The 27,238-nt window shown below is 38.4% G+C and overlaps 1 protein-coding gene across 14 annotated transcripts in view; it reads left to right on the top strand.

Moving 5' to 3' along the window:
- DOCK3 (dedicator of cytokinesis 3) overlaps positions 1-27,238 on the top strand; it is a 231,799-nt gene that overhangs the window by 120,441 nt on the left and 84,120 nt on the right. For all 14 annotated transcript variants that reach the window (XM_069769586.1, XM_069769593.1, XM_069769587.1 and 11 more), the window contains exons 11-14: positions 4,985-5,045; positions 7,902-8,049; positions 17,669-17,757; positions 21,936-22,061. In XM_069769586.1, the coding sequence (XP_069625687.1) occupies positions 4,985-5,045; positions 7,902-8,049; positions 17,669-17,757; positions 21,936-22,061 (424 nt within the window). The remainder of the gene's footprint in view (positions 1-4,984; positions 5,046-7,901; positions 8,050-17,668; positions 17,758-21,935; positions 22,062-27,238) is intronic.

The following is a 27,238-nucleotide window of genomic DNA, read 5'->3' on the forward strand; positions in this document are numbered from 1 at the left end:
AAGGATTATTCCCCAAAGGCAGCACAGACTAGTTCATATCAGGTTTGGCACTTTCTGGCCTTTGAGGTTCATCATTCTTAAAAAGATTTTCACCATCAAACTTCCCCGTCTACACTGATGCCGCACTACTTAGGGTCATGTAACAACTGTCCTGTTTCACACTGTGTTACAAACAGCGTGAAATAGTTTTGCTCTGGTGACCTGCAAACCAGCCTTTACACGGTTTCAAAAATACAAAAAGGATAATGATATGCTGCGGCCAGGGACATAACAGTTCCAGAAGAGACCTGCTGCATATTGTGAATGGGGCCAGCCCTGAGTATTGCAGACATGTGCCGCTCTATAACACCTATCCTTCTGACCAGAGATCACTCCCAAGTTATCTTTCTATTTAACTATACAAAAATACCAAAGCTGCTGCAGTTATCAGCTCTCCAAGGTGCTTAGACTTGTTGTCTGTCACCCTCTCTGGAAGAATGTATACTCTATGTAACATGAATTATGATAATTGGGAAAATTATCTGTGCAAAAAAAATTACACAGTTCTGATACAATATTTTTCATCAGTATATTCAAAGAACTTCCCAAAGTATGTAGCAAAGGAGCAACAAATAATAGCTTTTTGAATAACCATTTTATCTGCAATGGTTGTATCTTACCATAATTTCTTAATTTTGAAATGCTTCCAAAATAAGATAGTTCTATGATTTTCAGGTTTGTTCCCAAGTTTGTGATAGTCTTGACTTTATTTATTTCCTCACCCTCCCCACCACCCTGCAGTATCTTTCTAAAACTCTAACCTTTCCCAGAGGCAAGAAGCCCCATATCTTAGATAATTCAACGTATCCCTGTCTCTTCTTGCTATCTCTGTTGCTTCTAGGGGTTCAGCTGTCTCCTTGTGTAAGATATCAAAATTATGTAGGTTTTCTATTTAGATCTGCTGTCATATCATAGCAAAGGTGAGAAATTGCTTCCTCTGAAGATTAATGCTCACTCAAGCACACCTCAGCCTATGCACGCTTTAGAAACATTCCTGTGTCTGAATTCAGACGTAATTACACAGTATAAGCTTGCTATTTTTGTTAAATATCTTACTCTCTGTGGCCTATGAGATTGGCAACTGAATTTGGTAAAGCTGTTTAAATAACTAATTAGTGGCAGTCGGGTATCCTTGATTCCACTGTTTTGAGGGTGGTGGTGTTGGTGTTTGTTTTTTTCAACATACAGTTAAACCTTTATTGAAACCAGCATTGGAAAGACCTAACCATTATTATAGTGTAACTCTTTTCCATACCCAAAATGGAGGAAAAAAAATAAGGGGTGATTTTCTAAAAAGTCATGCAATTAGAATTATTACAAAATTATTTTGTTTATCGTTTAAGAAGCTCAGAAGGATGTGGGAAATAAACCCCCTGTGGATGCAGTGCTAAGAACACCTTTCTGGAAATTGATTTCTTTATATTGCATGCAAGCAAATAATAAACGTGGTTTGTCCTCTTCTGGGTCCTAAGTCATGTGCATGGATTTTCTGCAAAAAAATTCTCTAAACACTTCCTCACAGGGGTTGGGGTTTTTTGATTGTTTGGTCCATGTCATAGTAAGAATTTCTCACCTTGTAAAAAGCCTCTGCTGTACAAAATGAAATACAAGGCCATCTGGGCCCACATTTTTTGTCTTTTGACTGTGACACAGTATATTTTTTGTGAAATTGAAAAACGACTAAAGTGTGAACCCAGCAATATGTGCATGCCCTACCATTTTCTGATATTTTGACAGCTGCCCTTTGAAAAAATAGTTCTCTAAATTGCTGTTAATTAGAACTGGTAATCTGATAGTATAATAAAATTCCCAGATCAAATCACGGATATTTTCAAAAATCTATTACTCTCTAGACTATTAAGTACTACCTCCAAGTTTTTTTGCTTTTGAAAGGTATTGTCAGGCACTACTGAGATTAAAACTATGTCAAATCCCTTCTTATCACGGAACTTCAATTTCTCCAAGACATGCAAGATAAAGCCTACCATATGCTACACTGGTATGTTAGGTGATGAAGAAAGCCTAGAAAGTATGTTCCCTTATTTATGCAGCAGCAAAATAAGACTTGAAGAGAAAACACTAAGGAAGATTTATATAGCTTAATTCTTTGGCTTCAGAGAGACGTGATCTGCTAGCTGGTAAGCATACCAAATAGCGTGTTTGCAACTCTCTGCCTATGCTGCCTAGGGAAATACAGTGCTCCTTTTAAACAGAGTAAGAGGATACAGCCATGAATTTATTGCTTGCCTGCTGTAATTTAGCAATATAACGCTGTTTGAAAGGGACTGAAACTTCTCCTTAGAATAAATTCTCTTTATGCCTAGTTCTCAGTCACTGTGCACAGATTTTATTGTGCTATATGTCACTATAATTTGAAGTTCCGTGTTTATGCACATTGTCATCATAATCTCAGGTGTTGAGATTTGGTTTCTGAAGTCACACAGGAAAGAAATTTGCTGTATGACTTAAAGTTCATGTTTTAGCTTCTAGCAAAATACAATTTTTAATTCACTAAATTGTTTCAGACTAGGAATGACAGAACTTAGATGTCCACAGTTTAAAATTTCCTCTCCCCTTTATATAAAAATTGCATTATTTCCTTTTACAGTGTTTTTAATACCACTTAGTTGTGTTTTTTTTTAAAAAGAAAAATACAAGATTTTATCTGACATTTTTCCAGTTGATTTTTGCATCGTATTTTCAAAAAAAAAGTAGTATTAGAAGGCCAAGCTACGTTTGTGCATAGACAAACCCACCAGTGTTGTTCTCCCCATCGAACTGTACATTTTAGAAGGGACCGTCACTGCTGGGTTGGATTTCTTTATTCAACTGAAAAGGAAGAAAAACTAGTGAATAAACATGAACACATAGCTATCATCTCAAATTGCTTGTGAAGTCATATATAGAGCCCTAGAGCTGTTTTTAAAAAGCCTTATGTTGAAAACATTTTGTGCAAACCAACAAAAAAAAAAGTTTTAGAATGACGTGAGGTGATGTCAATTGCTTCAGTGTAAGGGGAGGAGTAAAGTGAACAACAGTAACTGAGCTTAAAACCTTCTTTTTGGATGTTTCTCTTTCACGTGCATACACACTTCACTCGCTCTCCCACGGTCTTAGGAACAATACATGAATCATTTGGCGTTTCCAGTTGCTCTTCTCCTGAGAAATGGCTGGAGCGATGCCCTTTACGTTTGGGGAGAATTTGGAGGCTGTATGGCATAAATCAGTACATAACAATAAGATGGTAGCACTTTGCAGAGTGGAGAAAGAGAGGCAACAGCTGTTGCTGTAGAGCACAAGGAGCCTTTTTGCATCAGAGTCTAAACCACAAATCAATATTCTCACAGTACATATTACCTGTTTAAAATCTTGTCTTGGAGGTTGGTAACATAAGGAGAACTTGTTGAACAATGCTAATGTTTTTAGGAAGAAATGTTTCTTAGATCTTTCCTCTGAGTAAAAAAAAAAGGGGGGGGGGACACATCTTAGAATTTGCTTTGTTTATAATGTTATCAGAAAAAAAAATACAACATGCCAAAGAAATTGCAATTAAGACAGCTTCTAACATGTGAATGCAAAATGCTGCAGTAATGAATATTGAAAAGTAGTCTATGCATATTTTCTTAATTTATTTTCTTTATTATTAAAGTTTTGTTAGGGTCAATAATACTTTTTTGTTTTCATTAGCTTCAGCTTTCCTTTTATGCTTCTGTAGGTTCTCCCTTTCCCATTTTTTGGCTTTTCTTCAAGCTCATTTTTAAAAGTTTTGACCTGCTATTCTGTGACATGGAATTTCAGAGTTTTCATCCATGCGTGTAGTTGCTTGCCATAACAATAACTTTTGGGAGATCTTAAGGTCCTGTGTTTTGCTAAGTGATTACCTCATCTTAAAACTGAGTTTATTTCTTAGTTTTTCCAATACCCTATCACTGTTTGGAATGTACTAAATATGAGAGTGGCCATCTATGTCACTAAACCATTAGAATGTTTTTAGCCAAATGTGGCTCTTTTCAGCTACCATGATCCGCAAATAATGCCTTGGCGTGTTTCAGCAGTTAGAATGGGGCAGAGAGCATTTCCAGTCAGCAGTCTGCATGCAGCCTACCCTGCTTTTGGACTTTTAAGAAGGTCAGCTATGAACTAGCTGCCCTTGGCTCCCATCAACTCATACAGGTAGCACCTGTAGGTTCTATGCATGGTTGAGACACTGCCTTGCTGCTTTTGTAATGTAATCAACATATATCACATGAAACAGGGTTAACGCTGCACATTGAAAAACATTAAAATAAACCATGTTTCTGAGTCTTCTACTTTTTATCCTTTTCAGACTTTTGCTTGTTTTGAGGAACTGCACCTATCCACCCATAAAACGGAGATTAGTTCAAAACACACTTGAAGTTATATCTAAATTCTGACAGTCATGCTGCATATTTTTTTCTAGAGTCATCATTTGAGACTAAGACTACACAATGAGAAGTCAAAAACCAAAAAAGGAAAGCAGAAGCAAAAGAACAGGGTTAGGGACAGGTCTGGGTCCTGCAGTCAGGGGCTGGGGTGAAGGAAGCCAGAATAGGTTGCAGTTAAGGTAACTCAGGGGTTTAAATTTACTATGTAAATTTAATGCAGTCAAATAATGTGTTTGAATTAAGATTAAATGAACATTTTAAACGTTTGCCAGAATTTTGATACAGCATCGCTAGTCAGTGGAGTCAGAATCTTTAATTTCATTTTAAAGAACATTCCAACTAAATATAATCCTTCTATACTTTATTTTTCTTGTCTGTAAATTAGAAATAATAATACTTTCTCTTATTGAAAGGTGGAGGAGGTAAATGTATGGAGAGTAATACTGAGTGGTCCTTGTTCATGGGAGCTTTGTAGGCACTTAATTTTGGAAGTGCAGTGTGTTCTTTTTTTAATGTCTATATTTTTTCCAATCTTTTAGGATCTCAGCAGCAAGGACATGAAGAGAGATTTGTACATAGTTGCCCATGTAATTCGAATAGGTACAGTATGATTTAATGCTTAAAAGATATATAATTAACAATGTTTTTACAGTATTTTTAAATATATGTTTTAATTAACTGACATCATGATTTAACCAGGTAGAAAACTCAGTCATAGACCATTGTTATCTGCTGAGATTAATATTCAGACCACATGTAGCTAAGTATTATAAGGTTACTGATGACTGTTTAACAGTGATTTTTTTTTAATTATTTTTTTTCTCAGCCTGAAACAAAATACTTGATTAAACACCACATTTAGGGTAGGAGGGGGGAACTAAAAAGGCTTTTTGTTTACTGTTCTAAAATTTCAAATCTTCTTACTGATGATATATAGCTAGTTTACAGGGCAGGACATTGGTATACCTGGCCATTCACATCTAGTAAATCAGAGACTTAAACAAACATATGTAAAGATCTGTTTTCTGCTGTAGGAGTCTGCAGTGCTCCCAAGAAGCCACACTTAAGTTTAGGGAGATGCCTATAAAACATAAGAGCAGGGAAGCTGTCACGCCAGTCGGGTGTTTGTTCTACCTGCTGACGCCAAGAAGGAGCATCAACAGCAGTACCTGCCTGCTGGCCGCCTGTCAAGCTTGCAGCCCAGCATTTAGCAGCACACACTTCTTTCCCGGTTCTCTGGGCTGCTCGCATAGAGCTATCCAAAGGAGAGATCTGGATGCGTAGTGCCTAGATCTGACCCTACCCAAGGGAGAAGGCCCTTCCACGCTAGTTCAGTTGACTAGTCACCTTTTATAGAGTGGGTTTCTCTGACTATTTGTAGGCCAGGGTAGGCTTCATTTATTCTTTTTTAGATTTGCAGTAGTGAGAATGGAAAGTATTTATGATCGAAGTTGAATTTAGAATGTATCTTATACAGTATAGCGCAGTGTTCAAAGTAGTTCATGGACAGCTAGATGAATTTTTTAGTCCAGCAGTGTGTTTAAGTGAAGTGACTATGTGAATTCTAGTACGTGCATTAAATAGCTGGAATCTCTTTTAGATGGAAGGTGTTGGTTAGAAAAAAGTTCCAGTTAAAAAGGATATAATTAGTTAGTAAGAGGGAGTTAAATGCTTCTAAATGATGAATGTGTGTACTTTCGCTGAGAATTTAGCAAGTGAATATTTTACCTATGTTAAGTATAACTTATTTCAAATATTTAGGCCTAAAACGTTAACAACATATAGTAGGAATAACAGTCTCTTCAGTTGTATTATTCTAAACAACTGAGTAGTGCACTGTCTTTCATGTTTTTTCGGGTTTTCAGTTAACTAAAAAATGGCAGTGTTTACAGTGAAAGGGTGTTTAACCCTATTTCCAGCCCGTTCACTACTAGCATCCATTACCAGTCACATACCTTTTCTGAAGTACAGAAGGTCTAAACAGCTTAGTGAAACCATAGCTGTGTTGTGTTGTCCTGTGAATGACAATACGCCTTCTAAGTCACAAATGTGTTACAAGGATCAGTTTCTCATTATCTGACTTCACTGTGTCATAAAGTGTCTAAAAGTTAGAATTACTCTGTGTTGCTTGAGATGACAAATGAAGCTTATAGAAAGATATGCTGTAGTTCAAACTCAGATTTTTAACCTTGATGCAAGAAGTGCTGGACAAATTATCATGTGTAATATTACAAGTTGGCTTAGATTATCATAGTGATTTTTCTGGTTTTGGCATTTTTTACACTATTAAAAAACTGCTTGAACAATAGGAACTTAATCATTGAGCAGCTTTGTACCTCAGAATTCTCCTTTATGTGCTCCAAGACAAACATAATAAATGACACAACATAAAATACATTCTCTTAAAGCAATTGTATAAAGTGAAAATTTGTGTAAATATTGGACTACAATGGAAGGACCACAGTGAATGTCTGTGTGAATGCAGAGAGGCAAGTACAAGCTGTATTCTCGGCTCATTCAACAGATGATTTGTAGTCAGCCCAGCTAGGTGCAAATATGTGTCGTGGATCTGCAAATCAAAGATGGCCAGACATGATGCTGTTCACTTTGCCCTTGGGCATTCTGTTAATTAAATGAGGTGAATGTGCCTTAATCAGAGTAGCCCAGTGGGTCGGGTGGGTTCAAATAGACCTCTGGATTTGAAACGGTGTAAGAAGAAAAAAGAGTGAGAAGTTGTGGTGGGTTGACCCTGGCTGGATGCCAGGTTCTCACCAAGCTGCTCGATCACTGCCCTCCTCAGCAGGACAGGGTGAGGGAGAAAACAAGATGGAAGCAGCCTCATGGGTCAAGATAAAGGCAGTTTAGTAAAGCAAAAGCAGAGGCTGCATGTGGAAGCAAAGGAAAACAAAAGATTTATTCTCTAATTCCCATCAGCAGGCAATGTCTGGCCGCTTCCCGGGAAGTAGGGCTTCAGTACGCATAGCAGTTGCTCCGGAAGACAAATGTTGTCATAACAAATGCCCCCTCTCCTCCTCCTTTCTCTTAGCTTTTATTGCTGAGCAGACACCATCTGGTATGGAATGTCCCTTTGGTCAGTTTGGGCTGGCTGTCCTGGCTATGTCCCTTCCCAAGATCTTGCCCACCCCCAGCCTACTGAGTGAGGTGGGGGGAATGTTGGAGAGACAGCCTCAACGCTGCACCAGCGCTGCACAGCAGTAGCCAAAACTGGTGTGTTATCAACACTTCTCTAGCTACCAATACAGAGCGCAGTACTATGAGGGCCACTGTGGGGAAAACGAACTCCATCTCAGCCAGACCCAATACAGAAGTATAGGAAAGTCTGCAAGCTGTGGTTGAAACTTACTGTAGGTATGCATACTCAGAGGGATAATAGAACAGAATAGACAGAATGGCTGTATGTGAATCTCTAATGATTTAAATTTCTGTTAATTTTAGGTCGCATGTTGCTAAATGATTCAAAAAAAGGCCCCCCTCATTTACACTATCGCCGCCCCTATGGCTGTGCAGTATTGAGCATCATGGATGTACTTCAGTCAATCTCTGAAATAAAAGAAGAGAAGGATTTTGTTCTCAAAGTTTACACGTGAGTAACTCCTAGAAGGAAGAGAATTAGGAAAAATACTTCGTATGTGTTGGGTGATGAGATACTAAAGAGATACTGAAAATCAAGGTGTCATAAACTGCATTTGCTGCTTTATCCTCCTCACAAGGTAAACTAGTGCTATTGGCACTGGTTTTTGCTCCTTTATTCTTCCAGAAGCTCGTAGAAACTAATGAATATTATCACAGATGTTGCAGGTATGTGAAATGCTTCAGAAATTATTGAATATTGCCCCAAATCTATGTGACATGCAAAGCTGCACTTTTATTGATATGATTTATTTAAAACCTGCTAAGCTCAAACCAAAGAAGTATGCTGTATTCCATCTGATGAAGGGAACAGTTATTGATGCCCCGTCTCCTATTCCTTACCAGTCATGGTGACCAACAAAAGACGCAGAAAAAAGCAGGAGTCAACAGTGTGTGACCGAAAAATTCAAAACAAGTCAACATTTTTTGAGCAAGAATCTATCTTCAGTTATTTGTGATTTTGAACTTTGAACTAAGAAATTCTTATGAAATGTGGTCTCACAGTCGAATAAAGAGGCCACAGACAAACTGTCTGGAGACTGCAGGGAATATTTAAATCTCTTGTCACTGAGGATAAATACTGGCAAGATCTGCTTTGCAGATGGGCTGAGATACAGCTGACATTACTTTGTGGTCTGTGGCCACTATTCCAAGTAATAAGATAATTTGGGGGGATTACAGAACTTTGTTATGCTTTGAGAAGTGCATTCAGCAGCAGAAAATCTGACATTCAAGGGAAACTATAAATGAAAAAATGGCTTTCACTGTTCACTGAAAGATTCGTGGACATCTCTTCATACGTTAGAAATCTGTAAGTCCAAAGAAAAGTCACAGTCAGCTCTTCCATTCTTCTTTTGCCAACAGTTACGAAAACTGTAGCAGAAATGTCAAGTTATAGGGAAGAAAATGGTCCTCTTTCTTCTCTATGTCAATAGAATCTGGATAATCTTGGCATTTTGTCACCATTCAGTTTCAGCTTATCTCAGACCAGTGGTTTTGGTTATGTAGTTATGTTAATATTGGCCTTGTAGATATGGTGTTAATATATTGCAACTGCAACATTTTGAATGTTTACAGTAGTGTAGCATTCTGAATTTCAGATTTCTGTTTTGATGCCCTTTCAATGCATCTTTAGCTTCTTATTCACTGAAGAATAGGAGAGAAAAAACTTGTAGAATACTGGATTTCTCCGTTTGTCAGTGACAACTGAAGTCATGCAGCCAGTGAGAGCAATCCAAAGTCCTAGTGCTATGATCAAAAAAATCACAAGATAGAGCCCTTTTATTCCTCTTAATCTGAAGTGTTTTGTTAATATGGATTCCCTTCACGCCACCCAAAGTACCAGCTGTATCTGCCTAAATGTTTAAGTAGGTTTCTAGCAGCTGTTCTTCACGCCTGCTTCCCCACACCCTTTGTTTTCAACATCCACGCACAGCCATTATGGCCTTCCCAGGGAAGAAGTAGAGCCCATAACAGAATTCAACTGCATAATCAGGTGCTTGTAATGTTTTACACTATTATCATTCACTTGAGTTGTTATAAGTCTTGTACACTATTCTTTTATGTTACTGCTGTTTGGAGTGTTCTCTGTAAACCTCCAACAAAAATCTTCAGAAGGGAACATGGGTATATCTAAAGGGCACCATCTTATCCCTTTTGCAGCTTTAATAGCTGTTGGTCTTCCGTGACAGAAGGTTTTCACAGGTTTATCTGCTTGCATGTTCTCTTTGCACATTCTTTTAGCTAACCTACCCTTTCTTGCTTTGTAGAGTAAAATTGAAATGACGGATTTTTGTCCTTTGTAAGTTTAAAATTGTGTATGAATGCTTAAACAACGCTGAACTGATTTTCTTACCTGCTGCTCTCATTTTGATTACTGTTAAAATGCCTCAGGCCAACTCAAAAACATCATAAAGGTGAAATAAGGAGGGAGTGTATTTGTATTCTTAAAGGAGCAGTAAAAAGCACTCTTTTTGTATGCTATCTGGCTAAAGCTTACAGCTGCCACAAATGAGGCAGTCAGCAACAGCCAGAAAAGCCTTTTCACAGGGAGAAGCTGGAAAAAATTTGAGAGACTGAAAACCTAACAAAGGCTGAAACAAATATATGGTGTTTCAATGGAGATTTTTGCTGAATCCACAAGAGAAGAATGCTTATGGGGGGACAAAAAAAAATCAATTTACTTCACCAGTCTTTCTCAGCTTGCCTTATTATTGTAAAAGATTTATGTCTGAAAAATACTTCTTTCTTACAATCCAGATTTTCCTGTTTGTTAATCCAGCAGTCATGTTATAATCTTACTAAGAGGATATAATACCACAGCTCTAGTTATAAGCTTATTATGAAAAAGCATGAAGGTTTACTTTTATAATTCTTTTAAAATATTTTACATGTATATTGTCAAAAAGTGAGATGGAAACTAAATTCTTGATCCTTTATTTTCTGTGATTACTTGTTCTCATATTTTTATATGAATTTTTGTCTTTAATGGAATTTTTTGTTCATTGAATGTTACTCTTTGTGTCAATCTTCCCACTCCCCTAAAAACCTCTGGTATTTCTCTTTCATATTATCTTTTTCAGTTTTATTTTTAGTCCTATTTTCTCTCACTCCTTTATTTTTCTCCTTCTTCAGCACTAGCTCTTTAAAGTCCTTCCTATTAATGTGGTATATTGCCTGAATGCCTTTCCCTTTTGATACTCAGTTGTTGCTATTTGCCCAGCTGGACAAGAGCGTACATTGCATTTCTGTCCCCATCTGTTTGGCATCAGGGTCTGATGTAGTATGGCAAACATTCCAAATGGTAAATTTACTGTAGAACCAGCCAACCTGAAAAGGTGATGGATGGCTCAGGAGAAAATTCTTATTTAAAGGAGAAATATATTTTGTAATATATTTGGTATTTAGACAAGTAAAATGTTAACGCAATAAAATGCATTACAAGGAAGTGTTTTCAGGCCAGCATTTGAAACTTGGGAGAATATTCTTCTTTGTGTTCAGGAAATGTAAAGTGCAGCCTACATTCGTAGTTGGTACAAAACTAGCTTTAAGCTATCTTTACAGTCCATTGATTTTGGGGTAACTTTATTCCAGGTTAATTTGCAGGCATAAGTCATTGGAGGCTGAAATCTATTTTAACTTGCACTCCAGAGGCTGGTACAGCAACTGAAAAATTATCAGAGGTTAGAAATTTTCTGTAGTCTCAGCTGTGAGGATGGAGGATGGTATAGAATTTGTCCTATAGGTTATCTCTCTACTTTAAGAAGAATATTATTTGCAGTAGGATAAATGACTTTTAATGTCTTGGGAAGAGAAGAGAAGTAAACAATGTGAAGTCAATTATTACTTTTTCCTGACAAATAACCTGAGTATTGGTTAAAGTTCTGAGCTAGCACAGAACACCACAATTACTGAAAGGGGTTTTGTACTGCCCATTAATGTCTAAGCTCTGTTGTGTTTTAGTTTTGAGAGGTTGTTTTGGGGAATGCAAATGTACTCAATTTGCCATACTCTTTAAGTTCTGGCAGGTCACTTCAGTGCTGACCTATCTTGAGTTACTGTGTGGATATCTGATCTCCCCCAAAGGGTGTAGTAGTTAGAGAAGGTATGGCGTAGAGCAACTAAAATGTTTAACAGCATAGAGTCATTTATTTAGGAGAGAGATTGAGGACATGGGGAGCTTCACCTTGAAGAGGAGAAAAGTGGTGGTGGGAAGGGACATGACCAAGACTTATGAAGTCATGGTGGAGGGTAAACTGTTGTTCACAGAATACAACAGCGCAAGAATTAGGGATACTCAATGAAATTGGTAGGAGATGACATGAAAAAAGATGGAAGACAGTACTTCTTCAGAAAGACAGGTAATGATCTTCTGAGTTGTACTGCCACAGGATGTTGTGAAGACAGGCAAGATTAGCAGGTCCAAAGGGGGTTAGACAAGTTTATGAACACCAGGTCCATAAACAGGAATAGGAACAGACAGGGATGTACACTCTAACATCCCTAATCCAGCAACCTCCGGGCAGGGTACGGGAGCCTGGCTGCTCACATACCCTGCCCAAGTAGTATCTCCTATTGCCAGTGTGCGAAGCTTTTTTTTTTTTTTTTTTAATGTCCATATGTTCTTAACAATCAGCTGAGATGTCTGATACCTAACCCACTGCAGTGAAAGGAGGAATGTTGAGATAGGTGGAGCTAAAATTTCAGGTGGGATAATCCCAATCTAACTGTACCAGATAATCTGGGAATACAGGCATACAGCGTTTTAATGAATTGAATACTTTTGGATAGCACGCTGGGAGGAAGTAACTCTTAATGTTTTTTCTCCATTTTTCCTTTTTTTACTGTCTGTACTTGGTGTTTAATTTATTCCAAGTTGTCTATGTTCCTTTTGCTTTTATAATAATCGACATTTGCAGGGGGTGTCAGTAAGTGTGTGTCATGTTTTAACTGCAGCCGGCAACTCAGCCCCACACAGCCACTCACTCACTCCCCACCCCCCAGTGGGATGGGGGAGAGAATTGGAAGAGTAAATGTGAGAAAACTCATGGGTTGAGATAAAGACAGTTTAATAGGTAAAGCAAAAGGCACACACACAGACAAAGCAAAACAAGGAATTAATTCACCACTTCCCATCGGCAGGCAGGTGTTCAGCTATCTCCAGGAAAGCAGGGCTCCATCACGTGTAATGCTTACTTGGGAAGACAAACGGAACCACACTGAATGTGCCCCTTTCCTTCTTCCCCCAGCTTTATATGCTAAGCATGATGTCATATGGTCTGGAATATCCCTTTGGTCCGTTGGGGTCAGCTGTCCCAGCTCTGTCCCAGCTCTGTCCCCTCCCAACTCCTTGTGCGCCCCCCCCCCCCCCCCCCAGCCTCCTCGCTGGTGGGATGAGAAGCAGAAAAGGCCTTGACTCTGTGTGAGCACTGCTCAGCGATGATGAAAACATCCCTGTATTACCAACACTGTTTCCATAACAAATCCAAAACAGCCCCATACTAGCTACTGTGAAGAAAATTAACTCTATCCCAGCCAAAACCAGCACAGTGTGCCATAACAGGCTTTGTGGGTTATCTTATTATTCCTGGCAGTATCTGGATTTGTAATACTGAAGCTGTAGAAAATTACCAGCTACTACCTGTTCTAGATAGCCTTAATTCCTTTTGCTGTACTAGTCTTCAGTTACATAATGCAGCAGACAGAAAAATCCCTACTGTCTTCACAGTAGCTTGTTCGTACCTTACCGTGATTTTGCTGACATTAGGTACTCTTGGGGGGAAACAAAAAAAGGGAAAAAATGTTAATGTGCTTGGGAGAAGTTTTATGAAGTGAGTTATTTCTCAAGACTCCTGTCTTGCTAGAAGCTGAAGGCTTACAGTCTTCCTTTTTTTTTTTTCCTTACTTTTAAGGGTCAATAGGACAGAAGTTTAATTTAATTCAGTTGCACTTCAGGAGAAATAAGATTCACTATTGCTGCTAAGTTAAAAATTGCTGACTTCATGGGGAATCTTTAAAACTTGCAGTTGTGATTTAAATAAAGCAGAATTGAATTTAAAAGGCAGTTAGACTTGATCAACATACTGTTTTTTCTTCTTTTCCTTTTTTCTTTTTTAACCAATAGCACTGTTTGTGGTAAAGGTTCCATTTTTGTTTTTCAGTCAGATTATTATACTAGTAAAATTGTCATTTCAGCTGTGCTTACACTAGTGTGAAGTACTTCATAACATTTATAGTGTGTTTCTTCCTTATGTGGTAACAAGCTATAGCGCTGATGGCTCTTCTTTCCTGGTATGATTCCGTTCAAGCTTAGTGAGTTTAGCAGGTTGGTTATACAGCTTTACATATACTAGTGCAAATAAAGTTGCGCAACTTTGATGTTAGGATAAAAAAGAATCCTAATTCAGGTTGATGGGGACCTCTGTAGTCCAGGCTCCTTCTCAGACCAAGGCCAGCCATGAGATCAGACCAGGCTGCTCAGGGCTTTATCCAGTCGTGTCCCGATAACCTCCAAGGATGGAGATTGCACAGCCTCTCTGGACAACCTGTTCCAATCGTACTTGACTGTCCTCACGGAAAAGCTTTTTCTAGTATCCAGTCTGAACCTTTCTTGTTTGTGTTTATGCCTGGTGCTTTACATCATCTCACTATGCACCACTGAAGAATCTGGCTGGCTCTTTTGTCTTAATAACTACTTGTAGGTCTTGGAAAGCTGCTGTTAATGTTCCCCCTCTTGCCTTGTCTTCTCCAGGCTGAAAAAGCCCGGGTCCCTCAGCCTCTTCTCCTACAGTATGTGCTCCAGCCACCTGCCCATCCACAGGACTCTCTCCAACCGTCTGGTTTGTATTGTATTGGAGATCCCCAAGCTGAGCACAGTATTCTAGGTCCAGACTAACAGCTGCCAAGTAATGTCTTTTCCCAACTGACAGTAGAAACATATAAACAAATACTACTTAAATATTGCTATGTTGTGTAAACAGTAATTTACAAAACATAGTTCTGAATAGATCTTATCACTGGAGAAAGGCTGTCTTTGGGTTGTGAAAAGTTTTGGGAAGTTCACTAAACGTACAGCATGGATTACTTTTTGTGGGACTAAGACTTTGGGTTGAATAAAAGTTGCAGGATGAAAAAAGACCTGAAGTATACAGATACATATAAAATATGATATAATAATTAGCTCAGTAAGTATTTATATATATACACATAGGGATTTTTTTCTTTTCCAAAATGGCTAGAAAAATGCTTCAGCAGTTGCAAAACCTACATTTTGGTCCCTGACATTGTCCTAATACCTGAGGTTTGTTGTCTTTGAATATAAGTTAATACCTAAACTCTATGAAAGAGCTTAGGCATTATTTACTGTCTAGAAACAGGGAAACTTAATGAAACTGAAGATCTGCCTGTATCTGCTGAGGGCCTGATTGTATAGGCAGACCCAGGAGACCTCTGAAGGTGCTGATGACACTGAATCCAGTGCTAAACAAAACAGCTGAAGTCACTTTCATTAAAAACACAGCTCATGAGAGAGAAGATTATATGGCTCATTTTTCATGTAACAGGTTAATAAAGAGGGACACTTCAATTCTTTGGCTTTCTCCCCTGCCTCAATCTAATGTCTGTCTCTGTCATACAATGGGACAGTAGCCTATGGACTCAGAATGTGGGGCTTGTTTCCTTGATTACTTTCTCAGTGGCACTGCAATTCTTGCATTTTTGGCTTTGGACTCTAAACAGAAGTGTGGCACTTCTGACTCAGGTGCCCAAGATCCAGACAGAAGCCAGCATCCGGGTGTGCTCTTGTTCTTTTTCCTGCTGTGCTGGCTCTCTGCTCACCTGATGATTTCTTTGTAGGTTATCATTAAAAGAAATCTGTATTCCTCCATGACTGGAAAGGAAACTGAAACATTTCCTGCTGCTGCTCTCAGCCATCTCTATCACAATGTAATTTCCAAATGCTTCAGAGTCCCTAATTTCTCTCTCCAGAATCTTGCCATCAGAGTAATGAGAATATCTATAGAGCTATAGATAGTGATTTACAGAGGATTTTTTTTTTTTTTAACGTTGCTCCACTTCAAAATATATATATGTAAGGCATGGAATGGAGCAGTAAAAGATACTGGGTTTGATTTTCCACTACACAGTTGCGCAGTCTGATTTTATTGCGATGGCACAGCATCATGCTGTGGTAGAGAGCGTAACCCTTTCTTTTGTTATATTCATTTCTTCTTGTTGTCTTTATAATTCTCATTAACTTGTATTTTGAAGGTAATACATTCCAATTTAATGAAACAATCCTGACAAAGGTTAAGAATGGAAGAGAGAATTGGAAGTTAGCCATAGAAAAACAAACAGAAGGAAACTCTCATATAAGTGCATGCAATGTCACATGATTAGTCTAAAGTCTCCAAAATTGCTAAGGGCATTGGAATGGTGATGGGAGATGTTAGGAGCTGCTGAATCCAGTAGCCCGACAGAGGTGAGGCTGCCAGAGCTCCATGCCCCTGGGTCCAGGCAGGCAGAAGGCTGAGCCCGTATCCCACACGTGTACATACACACAACACACATGCATATAGCTGGCCACGCAGATCGACACAGGCAGAAAGTACACACTCATATGAAAACGTACAGTGCCAAAGGTCTCATCCTATTTTCCTGTCTGGTTTATCATGGTAAAAACTTGTCAGTGGAAAACATCCATGCATACATATACACACGACAAATCCCTCCAGTCCCTGGTTTTAGACATTCAGCTCAGGCAGAGGGCATGGCCAGACAAGGATACTGGCAGCAACCTATTTAGGTGTGAAGGGGCCATTTTATACTATTATCACTCTATTTCCCTACAGTTCATATTAAATCTTGAACAATCCCACAATGTTCTTCCCCAACATCCCATAATAAGTCCTGTATCACCGAAAGCAGTAACCCATTTCAGTCTTTAAAGCGATCCAGAGAGCCTTTCTGGCTGACTCATCTTGCTGGGTTTCGCAATGTGCTGAACATCCTCCTGCGGCAGCCATCGTTCCCCCACCTGCCATTGTTCCTCTTCTCCTTTGTGTTTAAGGTGAGCCTTTAACTGCAAAACCCAACAGGAAAGAGGGAGTTAGTAGGAAATATTTAGAACAATTTTGCTCATAGGTGCTGCCATTAAGTGGTGCTCTTGGTAAGAGGTACATCCAGCAGGGTTGAATCTGATTGTTTGATGAAGGGCAGTGCAGCCAGCTATCCTGCCTGAATCTTGTTTGAACAAGGTTATAATCCACACACCAAATTGTTGTGCATTATTGGAAATGATATTAACAACTGAATTTTTCCTGGTGAAAAAATACTGAGTGGAAATATGAGAGATCTGTTGACAAATAATTATATTGTAACTTCTATCCTAGAAAATTATTGAAGATTTACAGATGGTAACATAACTGAAAATTAAGTATAACAGTATTTACAAATGCTTATTAATATTACATATAGATGAATAAACAGTTGTGAAATGCTCCTCCAGAAGGTGATACACATACAAAAACATATTTTGTGTTATATATTTTTGTCCTACAGTTTGGGGGGCAGTTGCATCATGTTTCAAGGCATTCTGTAAAATATGTAGGTAAGCAGAAGTCTTGCAAATGCCTGAGATACTAAAATAATCAGGGGGTTATTTAGTCTTTCAGATTTCACTTTTTATTTCTTGATTTTAACATTTTTGTTAAACCCAAAAAGGTAATATATGGCAAGAGTTAATTTCAGCTTAAAATTAATTTTCTGCGTGCACAGAATTCAAATAGGATGTCCAGAGCTTGCTTCCTTCTGCCACAATATGAAGAGTGAAGAGTGAAACAATGGCTTTGATGGCAGAAAAGTCACCACAGGCTCCAAAGTGTCTATAAAAAGGAGATAACTATTATGGAATGTTTTGTTTTCTTTCACTTCTAAAAACAAGAGTTATGTGGGATTTCTCTCATTCATCAAAACCCCACAACCTTTCATGTTATCTCTGCAGCAAAGTTGATTCCTCTGACCTAAGATGGTTCAGCAGAAAGCTTTTAACTTGAATTAGTGTTCTTTTATTTTAGGTGTAACAACGAAAATGAATGGTGCCAGATCCATGAAAATATTATTCGCAAGTCCAGCACTAAATACACAGCACCCAGCTCAAACTATGGTAAATATCTGCTTGTACATTTTTGTCATAATAACAGCTGAATATTTCCCTTGGGAAACTGCTGATTATTTATAGCAGAGAAATTCAGTGAAATGTGAGATTATGCATAGCTGAATTTCTCTACTTGGAGTGATTTAAAAATTTAGCTAAAATTCATTCACGTTCAGTTTACAGGTCAAAATCTGTATTGCGTCTGCAAACTTAAGCAGGAATTAAAAAAAACCTCACCACCTGCTATCTTTCCTTCTCAGATACAGCTGACAATAATATTAATTCAGCATGCTAAATTTCCTTCATTGTTATGTCTGTAGTGTTATTTTATCTCAAGAGAGGTCAGCAGTGGAGAGAGCTAGTGGCCTGCCATAGTGTCAGCTTAGTCTGTGAGTCTTCATGTATTGGCTGTGACAGTTACTGAGTGTGTCTATGCTTGTGCAAACTGCTAGCCTATGGGAGGGTACAACATAAGCGGCAATCAGCATTGGCAGAACTCCTTTAAAAGTTTTTTTGGTGACACGGGCTTACGTTACTGTGATCAGACTTGGCTGCACAGGGAATGAAGAATTTAAATTTTACTCATCAGAATTGCCCTGCGTAAAACTGGCTTCCTTTTCATCCTGTATTCCCTTGAAAATTCCAGGTACAACACGTATCTAAGGCTTGCTCTCCTAAGGGTACCATGCATCCTTGTCGACAGAAGCAAAGCAGGAGGTTAAATTTGTCTAACATATTTGTCTGACTGTTCAGAAAATTCTGACTATCCAGAAAATAAGCAGTGCGTTTGTATGTCAAATTGATTATCAAGAAGACTCTCTGTGATAGTGTCAGTACTAGATGTTTCATTGCATAGTTGAGGAGAATAACTGTCTTGGCAGAGTTTTTGCCACCTTTCAAATCCATTTTTATTTTCCTAGCTAATGACAGATAAAGATGGAAAGTAAATCTTGTGCTATCTTGTTACCTCATTTAATGATTTCTGTAGTTTGCTAATTCAGAGATATCATAACTCTTCTATTCCAAATGAACTAGCCAATACAATACAGTTCTGGTTCGTTACAGCTAGTTCTGCATTCATTACGGAGTGCCTGATTCATTGGCATACTGATGTCCGCATACTGATATTGTCTTAATTTCACTTGTTTGCATATTGAGATATTGTAGTGGAATATGCAGTTCACACTCCCATGGAAGATATTAAGCACAACAATAAGCAAATAAAACAGTTTTCAGATTTGGAATTTTATTATATGCAAAGCTGGTCTCCTTCCCAGCTGTTCTCCTGTTATGGTTAAGGTCATCCACCACTTATCATTAAAGCATTTTCCTGAATTCTTTATAGCTTTGAAAACTTGGACTGTGCATTTATTTCCAATGCCAGGTGTCTGCCTGAAACCTTTTTTTTTTCCAAGCATGAGCCTTTTTGAAGAGCAGAAAGAAAGGAAAATAGATAGCTTTTTACCCTTGCCTTTGGCTTTTAAAAATAATTATTTCAAACATTTCATTAAGACCTAGTGCATCTCTGGAATAGAGATTGAAACTTGGCAGAGGTATTGTCCTGCTGGGAGGGGCAGTATTGCAGCCTGACAGGAGATAAACACCAGTAATACAATTTGGGCCTCTCAGAACCTGCTCTTACAGTGAGAAAATGCTCAAATTACAAGTGTGATTTTTCGATGTAGAAAAGCTCTCTGGTTCTTTCTCTTCCCACCTTCCCAGGTCTTGTGTAAAATTAGTCCTTCAGGTCTGCTGCAAGGAATAGAAAAAACTGGAACGATAGGCTGGATAGAAAAGAGGACTGGAGAGCAGACTTACAAAACCTCTTGGGGAGAGCAAGAAGCTAGGCAGAAGTTTTTGGGGGTAGAATATGTGGGAGGGTATCACAAGTAATATATGTAATACCATACTGGAAAATTACATGCTCTATTACCTCTAGTGATTGATTTTTATAGATAATAGATTAATTCTGGTGCTATTTGTTAACTACTGGGGGGGTTGGGTGTGGGAAGGTCTGAACTTACAAATTTGCTCCAGTCCCTTATGCTGGAATTTTTTAAATTTATTTTCATTTTTTTGTTTTTAATAGCAAAAGAGCGTATAAAATTGTTGTGGTTTAACCCCAGCCAGCAGCTAAGCACCACACAGCTGCTTACTCACTCCCCCCCTCACCCAGTGGGATGGGGGAGAAAATCGGGAAAAGAACTAAAACTCATGGGTTGAGTTAGGAACAGTTTAATAGAATATAAAAAGAAGAAACTAATAAAGTGACAGCAGTAATGATAAAAGGATTGGAATGTACAAATGATGCGCAGTGCAATTGCTCACCACATGCCGATCGACGCCCAGTTAGTCCCCGAGCGGCGATGCCCTGCCCTCACTCCCCCCAGTTTATATACTGGGCATGATGTCCCATGGTATGGAATACCCCTTTGGCCACTTTGGGCCAGCTGCCCTGGCTGTGTCCTGTGCCAACTTCTTGTGCCCCTCCAGCTTTCTCGCTGGCTGGGCATGAGAAGCTGAAAAATCCTTGATTTAGTCTAAACACTGCTTAGCAACAACTGAAAACATCAGTGTGTTATCAACATTCTTCTCATACTGAACTCAGAACACAGCACTGTACCAGCTACTAGGAAGACAGTTAACTCTATCCCAGCTGAGACCAGGACAAAAATGAACAAGTTTTTTCTCTAAGTGGCAAAAATAGTCAAGACTGATTTCTAATGAACTTGTCTCCTGTGTTCTGTTAAAGCTTCTGTAGCACACACACACACAGATGTACACTCACACATGGTATTGAAAGGGTTTGAATTTTTTCCATGGTTATAAAGCCGCTGTTTTCCCTGCAGTGCTTTGCAGCGCTCTTCTGCCTACTTAGCTGGACAGTTGCAAGTCCATGTTTTGGCAGCTTTTGAGGACATATATGCTGATTGTCCAGCTGGCTGATTGGCCTCCCTTTTCCTTCATTTTAAGGTTTTATGCTCATTTTCCATCCCTCCTCCCAGCATTCATAAAACTTACAGTCTTCATGTTATCTGGGGATCTACTTATTTGCCAGATTTGGCTGAAGGCAAACTCCAGGCTTGAAAATTATTTCAAGGCAAGAGAGCAGAAAGTGGGTGGGAGGTACATGATATAACTGGTTTCATTCCCCTAGTAACTCGTCTAACAAAATGGGGACTAAATATTATTTGCAAAGCCCATATATTAAGTTTGAACTTTAAATGGCTTGGGCAAGAATATGTATACAAGGCAGTGTTTGGTTTTGTATGTGTTTTTCCAGAGAGTGAACAGAGAGGATAGAAAGAACTATTGACTAACTATCATTCATTGAATGAGGTAAAGATTGTGAAAAATGACTGTGTGAACGTAATTCACATGGCTATGTGAAGCTGGTAATATATGCTCAGCAGATGAGACTGAGCTTGCATGGTTGAGCTTAATCCTAGCATTTTCTGGTATCGTAGTGCTTGACTTTGTAACTTTACCCCAATACATTATCCTCATTTTAGGGTGTAGTACGATATAAATTAAAAGCAACTAGAGAAAGCAGTTGGACTGAGATTAACAGTGTAATTATTCCTAGTCAAGCTATTCTGTTGATAGACTGACCAAAGGGTTGCATTGGAAGAGCTCATTGCTGAAGTCAGTTTGAGCAGTTGGTACTCTTGAACCATGTTGAGGTACTGAAGGGAATTTCATTAAAATCAACGTTCCTGTATGAAGTAGTTAAAGAAACAAGTGGAACAGATACGCTTTGAGTTGTTTTTTTTTTTTTATGGTATTAAGTGGGATTAAAGGCACTTTAGAGATGTTCTGTGGCATTGTGTGATCTGGCGGTTCAGACAGAGGTGGCATTGCTCATACATGCACTGTAACCTGCTGTATGTGAGGAATAGAAATAATGCCAAATACTTCACTGTAACTTGTGACATCTCTGTGGAGTTAAGTATTCTGATTTTAAAAAATTGTATTTTAATATGATGTTATGCTCTTAACTGATCCCTTAAAGCAGTTTTGTTTCTTCAATTTCAATTTTAAATTACTCCAAGGGAGAAAAGAACTCTACTTATATATTTGTATTAATTTGACTGTGGAGGAAATAATTATTTTACCTACATCCCTTGTATATACAGACATCTAATTCTTAGGTCTGAAAAAATGAGCATCTTTGTTTTTTTTCCTAGGACTTATAATATCTCTTCAGCTTCTTCGTGGCGACATGGAGCAGATTCGAAGAGAAAACCCCATGATCTTTAACAGAGGCGTTTCTGTTACCAGGAAGCTGGGTTTTCCTGATGTTATAATGCCAGGTAAACATAACAACTCTAATCTTAAAATATTGGTCGTTTTTTTCTCATACTCTCCTAGACAAGCGCCACAGGGATGGGTGCCTTACTTGAAGAAGATGAATAATAGAAGAGTTGCCTTATTTATCAGTAAATGCCAGTTCCAGATTCAGGGAGGCATGCTAAAACATTTTAATCAATGAATAATATAGTAACAGGTGTTAAATTCACATGTACAGAAGGTGATCTGGAAAGATTGCTTTGATATTTCCCCCACCTCCCCCACCAATTAGATATCTCTCATGTATGCTAAGCATAGAGATGTTTCTTTTCAAAGGCATAAAGGTTCTTCTTCCCCATAATCCAAAGCCCGGAAAAAAGAGTTTCCACTTTGCCACCTCGATTCTTGCAGTTAGTACGATCCTGTTGTACTGGTTGACAATGCGTGAGGCTGCAAATCTGGTCTGATTTTCCAGCTGGCCTTACAGAGTACCTAGTCCGTGCAACAGCTGTGTGGCTGAAGCGTTGCTGTACTTCGTTTACTCCTTACTTCTGGAGCAGCAGCTTGAGATGCTTCTTGTTTTGGCACAAGTTGAGGCAGCCCCAGCATGGCCAAGAGTTCATTTAGGAGGAAACGGAACCTAGCCAGTCATGCAATCAATAGATATAAAACCTGGCATTATAGTGTCTTTGATTTTTACAGTGTAGTAAGAAATGGGCTTACTAATTATATTGCATGTATAGCATTTGAAATACTACCTCATTGCTATGCATTATAACCAAGACCAAGGATGACTTTGCAGACATGGGAAATTTTATGAAAGCATAATGGGGAAAGTATCAGATTTTATTACTTGAAAGTCTGCAGCGACACATCAGTATCAAAAGTAGTTGTTGTAGCTTCATTATGGAGGCTCTTCAGAAAGCACAATAAAAATAGGGAGTGGGTGGGAAGAATTTCTAGAAACTTAAAGTAAAAGGATTTAGAACAGCATGTGTTTCATTTAGTAACAAAATTGAATAGTAATAGAGCAGCAGAAGATGGGAGCTATAAAGCCAGTTACAAATTTTAGTTTTTAGTGACCTCATAGCAGTTCCAGTCCTAACCCAAAGCAATCAAATAGAGAAAAGGTTAAATATTGCACATTGATATGCAGAGACAGCTGCTGCAAGGTGATCTGCAGTAATTGAGATCACAGCTGGATGTGTCAGCTAGAATAGCTAGATCACACCTAGAAAAGTCAACATCAAAAATAACATTTACATACCTGTATAAATTAATTGATTCTCCTGCAAGAATTGCTTTATCCTCCATTTCTATGTATAGAGCTGTCCCTCAGGTGCTTCAGACCACTGAATTTAGCAAGCTTAAGGAACACCTTTATGGCCTCAGTGTTCCCTTTAATTGTTTTTTCATTTTCTGGGCCCTAGCCTCTTTCTGCAAGCTGGCATAGTGGGCTGTCTTCCCTGTACCTCTGCTGTTTTGGGCAATGCTTTTCTCCAGGGCTTGAACAAGCAGGTTAGCAGTTTTCATGCAGAAAGTGCTCCTACCCTACACTTTAAAAATTCTCTATTCATTGCAGCTAATTCAAATTTCCAAACTTCTCTCTAATTAAGAACTCTAGTGAAAATACTGCCTCAGTGCAAAAGATGTCCACCAAATCTTAAGTATATTGTTATGATCTTTGTGATATTCAGCCTAAAGACCTTGGACATTTAGGTAAATTAAAACCAGATTCCACAGCATATGTTTGTGATGCTCCCATTGTAAGGCTCACTGTACAGGTACAGTAGTGAGCTTCCCAGCCCTGGTCAGCCCATTAGTTTTTCAGATGGTGGTCTTCAAAAGACCACAGTTGCTTGCTAATGTCATATTTATGAGAACCACAATTCTTGTTGGAGAAAATGCAGGGATTTTAAGATGATAATCTGTTTGGAATTGGGCTCAGAGAGAGAGAGATCTGCTCAAAATACTGATTGATGCAAACACATGTGTGAAAGGACCACCATTCTGCTATTAAATGCTTACTGCCTCTCCAGAGGTGCTGGACACCCAGAACTCCTTGATTCAAAGGGGGTTACAAGAGGTCTGCGTATATAGAGTTTAGATGCAAAGCTTTAGGCATTTGTATTTGGGAAAAAAAGGCTTACATTTGTGGAGAAAGCAGTTTGTAAATGTCTTTAAACACCAGGTAGGAAAAGAAAGGCAGCCAGGGAAGTGTGAATAGACTTTCACTGTGATGATAAATTAGGACGTTGCCAGAGTAGAGACGGGATGTGAAGAGAGAGGTAGCCATGAATGGTGCTCTAAACAAAAAAACGTTATTATCCTGGGGATTCTCCAGGATAATGACATCTCTGGAAAAATTAGGAGATTAAAATATAATGTAACTTCACTGATGCAGTGAACAGTGTTCATTCTAATTACCTATCAGATTTTTTTAAAATAAAAATATGTTTGGCATTATTCAAGTGACAGCAGATATTTGCCTGTTGTTTGCTTTTAAAACACTAGATCAAACTGGGGTTTGAGTTTACTTGATGTCCAGGATAGAATGTTTGCGTGGCATAAGTTAGCTTCTAGGTGCATTAGCCAAGCTACATGAACAAGGAATGCCTATCAATTTATTTTGTGCTTATGTTTTTACAGCCAGAATCAACCTTTTTTTCTTAGCTTTACTAGTGTTGTGTAAAGTTAGAAAATATTTCAGGTTTTTTGGGGGGGAAAAACCAACCAAAACAATAAAAAAAATCCACAACCAAACAAAAATCCAACCCTGTCATGCACGTTAGCAGTTCTCAACCATGTCTGCTGCTTTAATTGTCTTTGTCAAACTACCTTTTCCTTGCTTTGCTTCAGAACTGTTTCTTTCTCATTAAAGACAGGGTTTCTTCTTTCAGAGAAGAGCACAGAAAGTTCATGACTTGTATTTTGCAAGTGGATGCAGATTTTTCAAAGCAGTGTGATTTAAAATTTTTTTTGTGAATAAATTAATAAAGGCTATGTTACCTAGTATTGTTAAAATATGCAGTGATTGTTCTGCTGAACCAAGAAATCTGTTTTTAAAAATGTAAATAGCTCTAGCATTTCAAATGAATCCTCTTGGTCATAGGTTTTAACATTTTCAATTTCTCTTTTAATAGGAAAACCTTTCACATGTAAACACCTTAACCATTAAAGTTCGCTAGCTGTGTCTTATCACACAGTTTTCCTGTCCCATTTTGTTTTCTAAACAATAACATTAGTTCCTGTACCAAGCCCTCTTTTTCCCTCACTCAGATAGGAGCAACGTAAGTGGTAGCTGGTCATCATTAAGAAAGAAAGTGCAACCCGTCTTTATGTTCTTATATCTTGCATGGTTATGCAGAACAAGATTAATATCCTACAAAATAACCATGCTTGTCTTCATTTCTAAAGGTAAAATGTTCTTTGTTTCCTGCTGTGTTGTGATCCAAGAAGAGCATTATAAAGACTTTAATTATCTTTTTTGTCCAAATCAGAAGGGATTCAGTCAAACCAGCCTCATGAAGAGGTGTGGTGGGTTTTTGTTCATTTGTGGGCTTTTTTTTTTTCTTTTCTAAACTTTTTCTTTTCTAAATTGCTACTGGTTTCAAGACCGTCCATCTGATCTTGACAATTTTACCTTTCCCCAGAGATAAAAGCAATGAGGCATGTGCTGCTTGCCTTTTGGATTGCAACTTTATTTGTATACAGAACTTGCTGATCAGAAATCTATTGCATAGGCATGGCGTTTGTCAGTTCCCCAAAGGACATCCCTTCCCTTCCCCATGTGCTGATAAGTATTCTGTCTTTTACTTTGATCCTCTGATGAAAAGTGCATGCTTCATCTTCTACTTGTGAGTGATGTTTCTTTCTCTTTTTTCTCTCTCCTTGTCTTAATTTCCTGGCTTCTCTCCCTTTCCTTTCCCTTTATTCTCTCCTCTTTCTTTCTGATGCAGAGATGAAGATAGTTGGGTGTAAGTTTCTGCTTTTCTGTGTAATGTCTGCTTATTGCTTGCTTTTTCCCATTTTCATATCTTTCATGGAATGTTGGGGATCGGTAAAGATGGCAAATCATGACATCATAGGGAAACTTTGGTAACAGAGAGGCGTAGACTTTGTCTTATCAGTCTCTCTTCATACCACAGTGTTTCAGACAAATTTAGTAGTTCTACAGATCAGTTAGTAGTAAAGGTGAGAAACATCTCAGCATCTGTTCTGTCAGGGAGCACAAAGTCATGGCAAAAATACATTAAGAAACGGACATGACAAAATCCATCAGCTATTCACAGAATGTTCATGGTGAGAGAGTCAACAAGACTAAAAGACATAATTGTATAATACTTATCCCCAAAAAGCATTTACAAGGAGAATAAAAAATATTTTTGTGATAAATAAACTTGTGCAAATGGAAAGTTGGAGGAGATAAGAAAAAAATATATTAAAAATCAACTTCCTACTACTGAAAGGAAACTGTTTCAGGGAAATCATTGAATTTAAAAAGAGCATTGTATAAATTCTTTTCTATTCATAGAAGTCAGAACAATGGATAGCAAATAATCTAGTAAGTATCGTTTGTTCCTTTTCCTTGAAACAATTGAGCGTTCCTCTCACTGAAAGCTAGAGGAATACACAGAGTTAAACTTGCATAATGTTCTCTTTATAGAAAAAAAAAAAAAGATAATTTAATTTGCCATACAGGCAGTAGATAAAAGCTCTGTTTCCCCTTGCTGCTGTAATATTACTCGCAATAATGTTAATAATTGCATACTATAACTATTTCAACAATATAGGCCTTAAAAAAATTAGTGACTGACTGGCGAAGGGGCAGGGAAATAAGCTGCTGAAATGGATCTAATGTGATTCCCAGAGACTGTCTGACCATACCAGGCTTCTTAATTTTAACAGGCAAGTAGCAGGACAGTGGGCAATCCCGCTGAGTTTTGCACGGTGTCAAAGGTGACTTCACTGTTAAAGCAAGGGAAGATCATGCAGCGTGAGGCCTGGCACTCTTAATCTTTTGAGACGTGATTGAGAACAAGTCCATAATGGCCAGGCAGGAAGGCAGCCAGCGAGCGTTTGAGACCCTTCCCATACAGTGCACTTTGTCAGTCTTTTCCTTTAGTCCGTTTGCTTTGTAAAAACAACGTGATGATCACAAAGCTGATTGCGGGCATCGTACTGTTCACCTTGTCTGTGT

The sequence above is a fragment of the Haliaeetus albicilla genome, chromosome 24 (assembly GCF_947461875.1).
Source record: "Haliaeetus albicilla chromosome 24, bHalAlb1.1, whole genome shotgun sequence".
Classification (NCBI taxonomy): Eukaryota; Metazoa; Chordata; class Aves; order Accipitriformes; family Accipitridae; genus Haliaeetus; species Haliaeetus albicilla.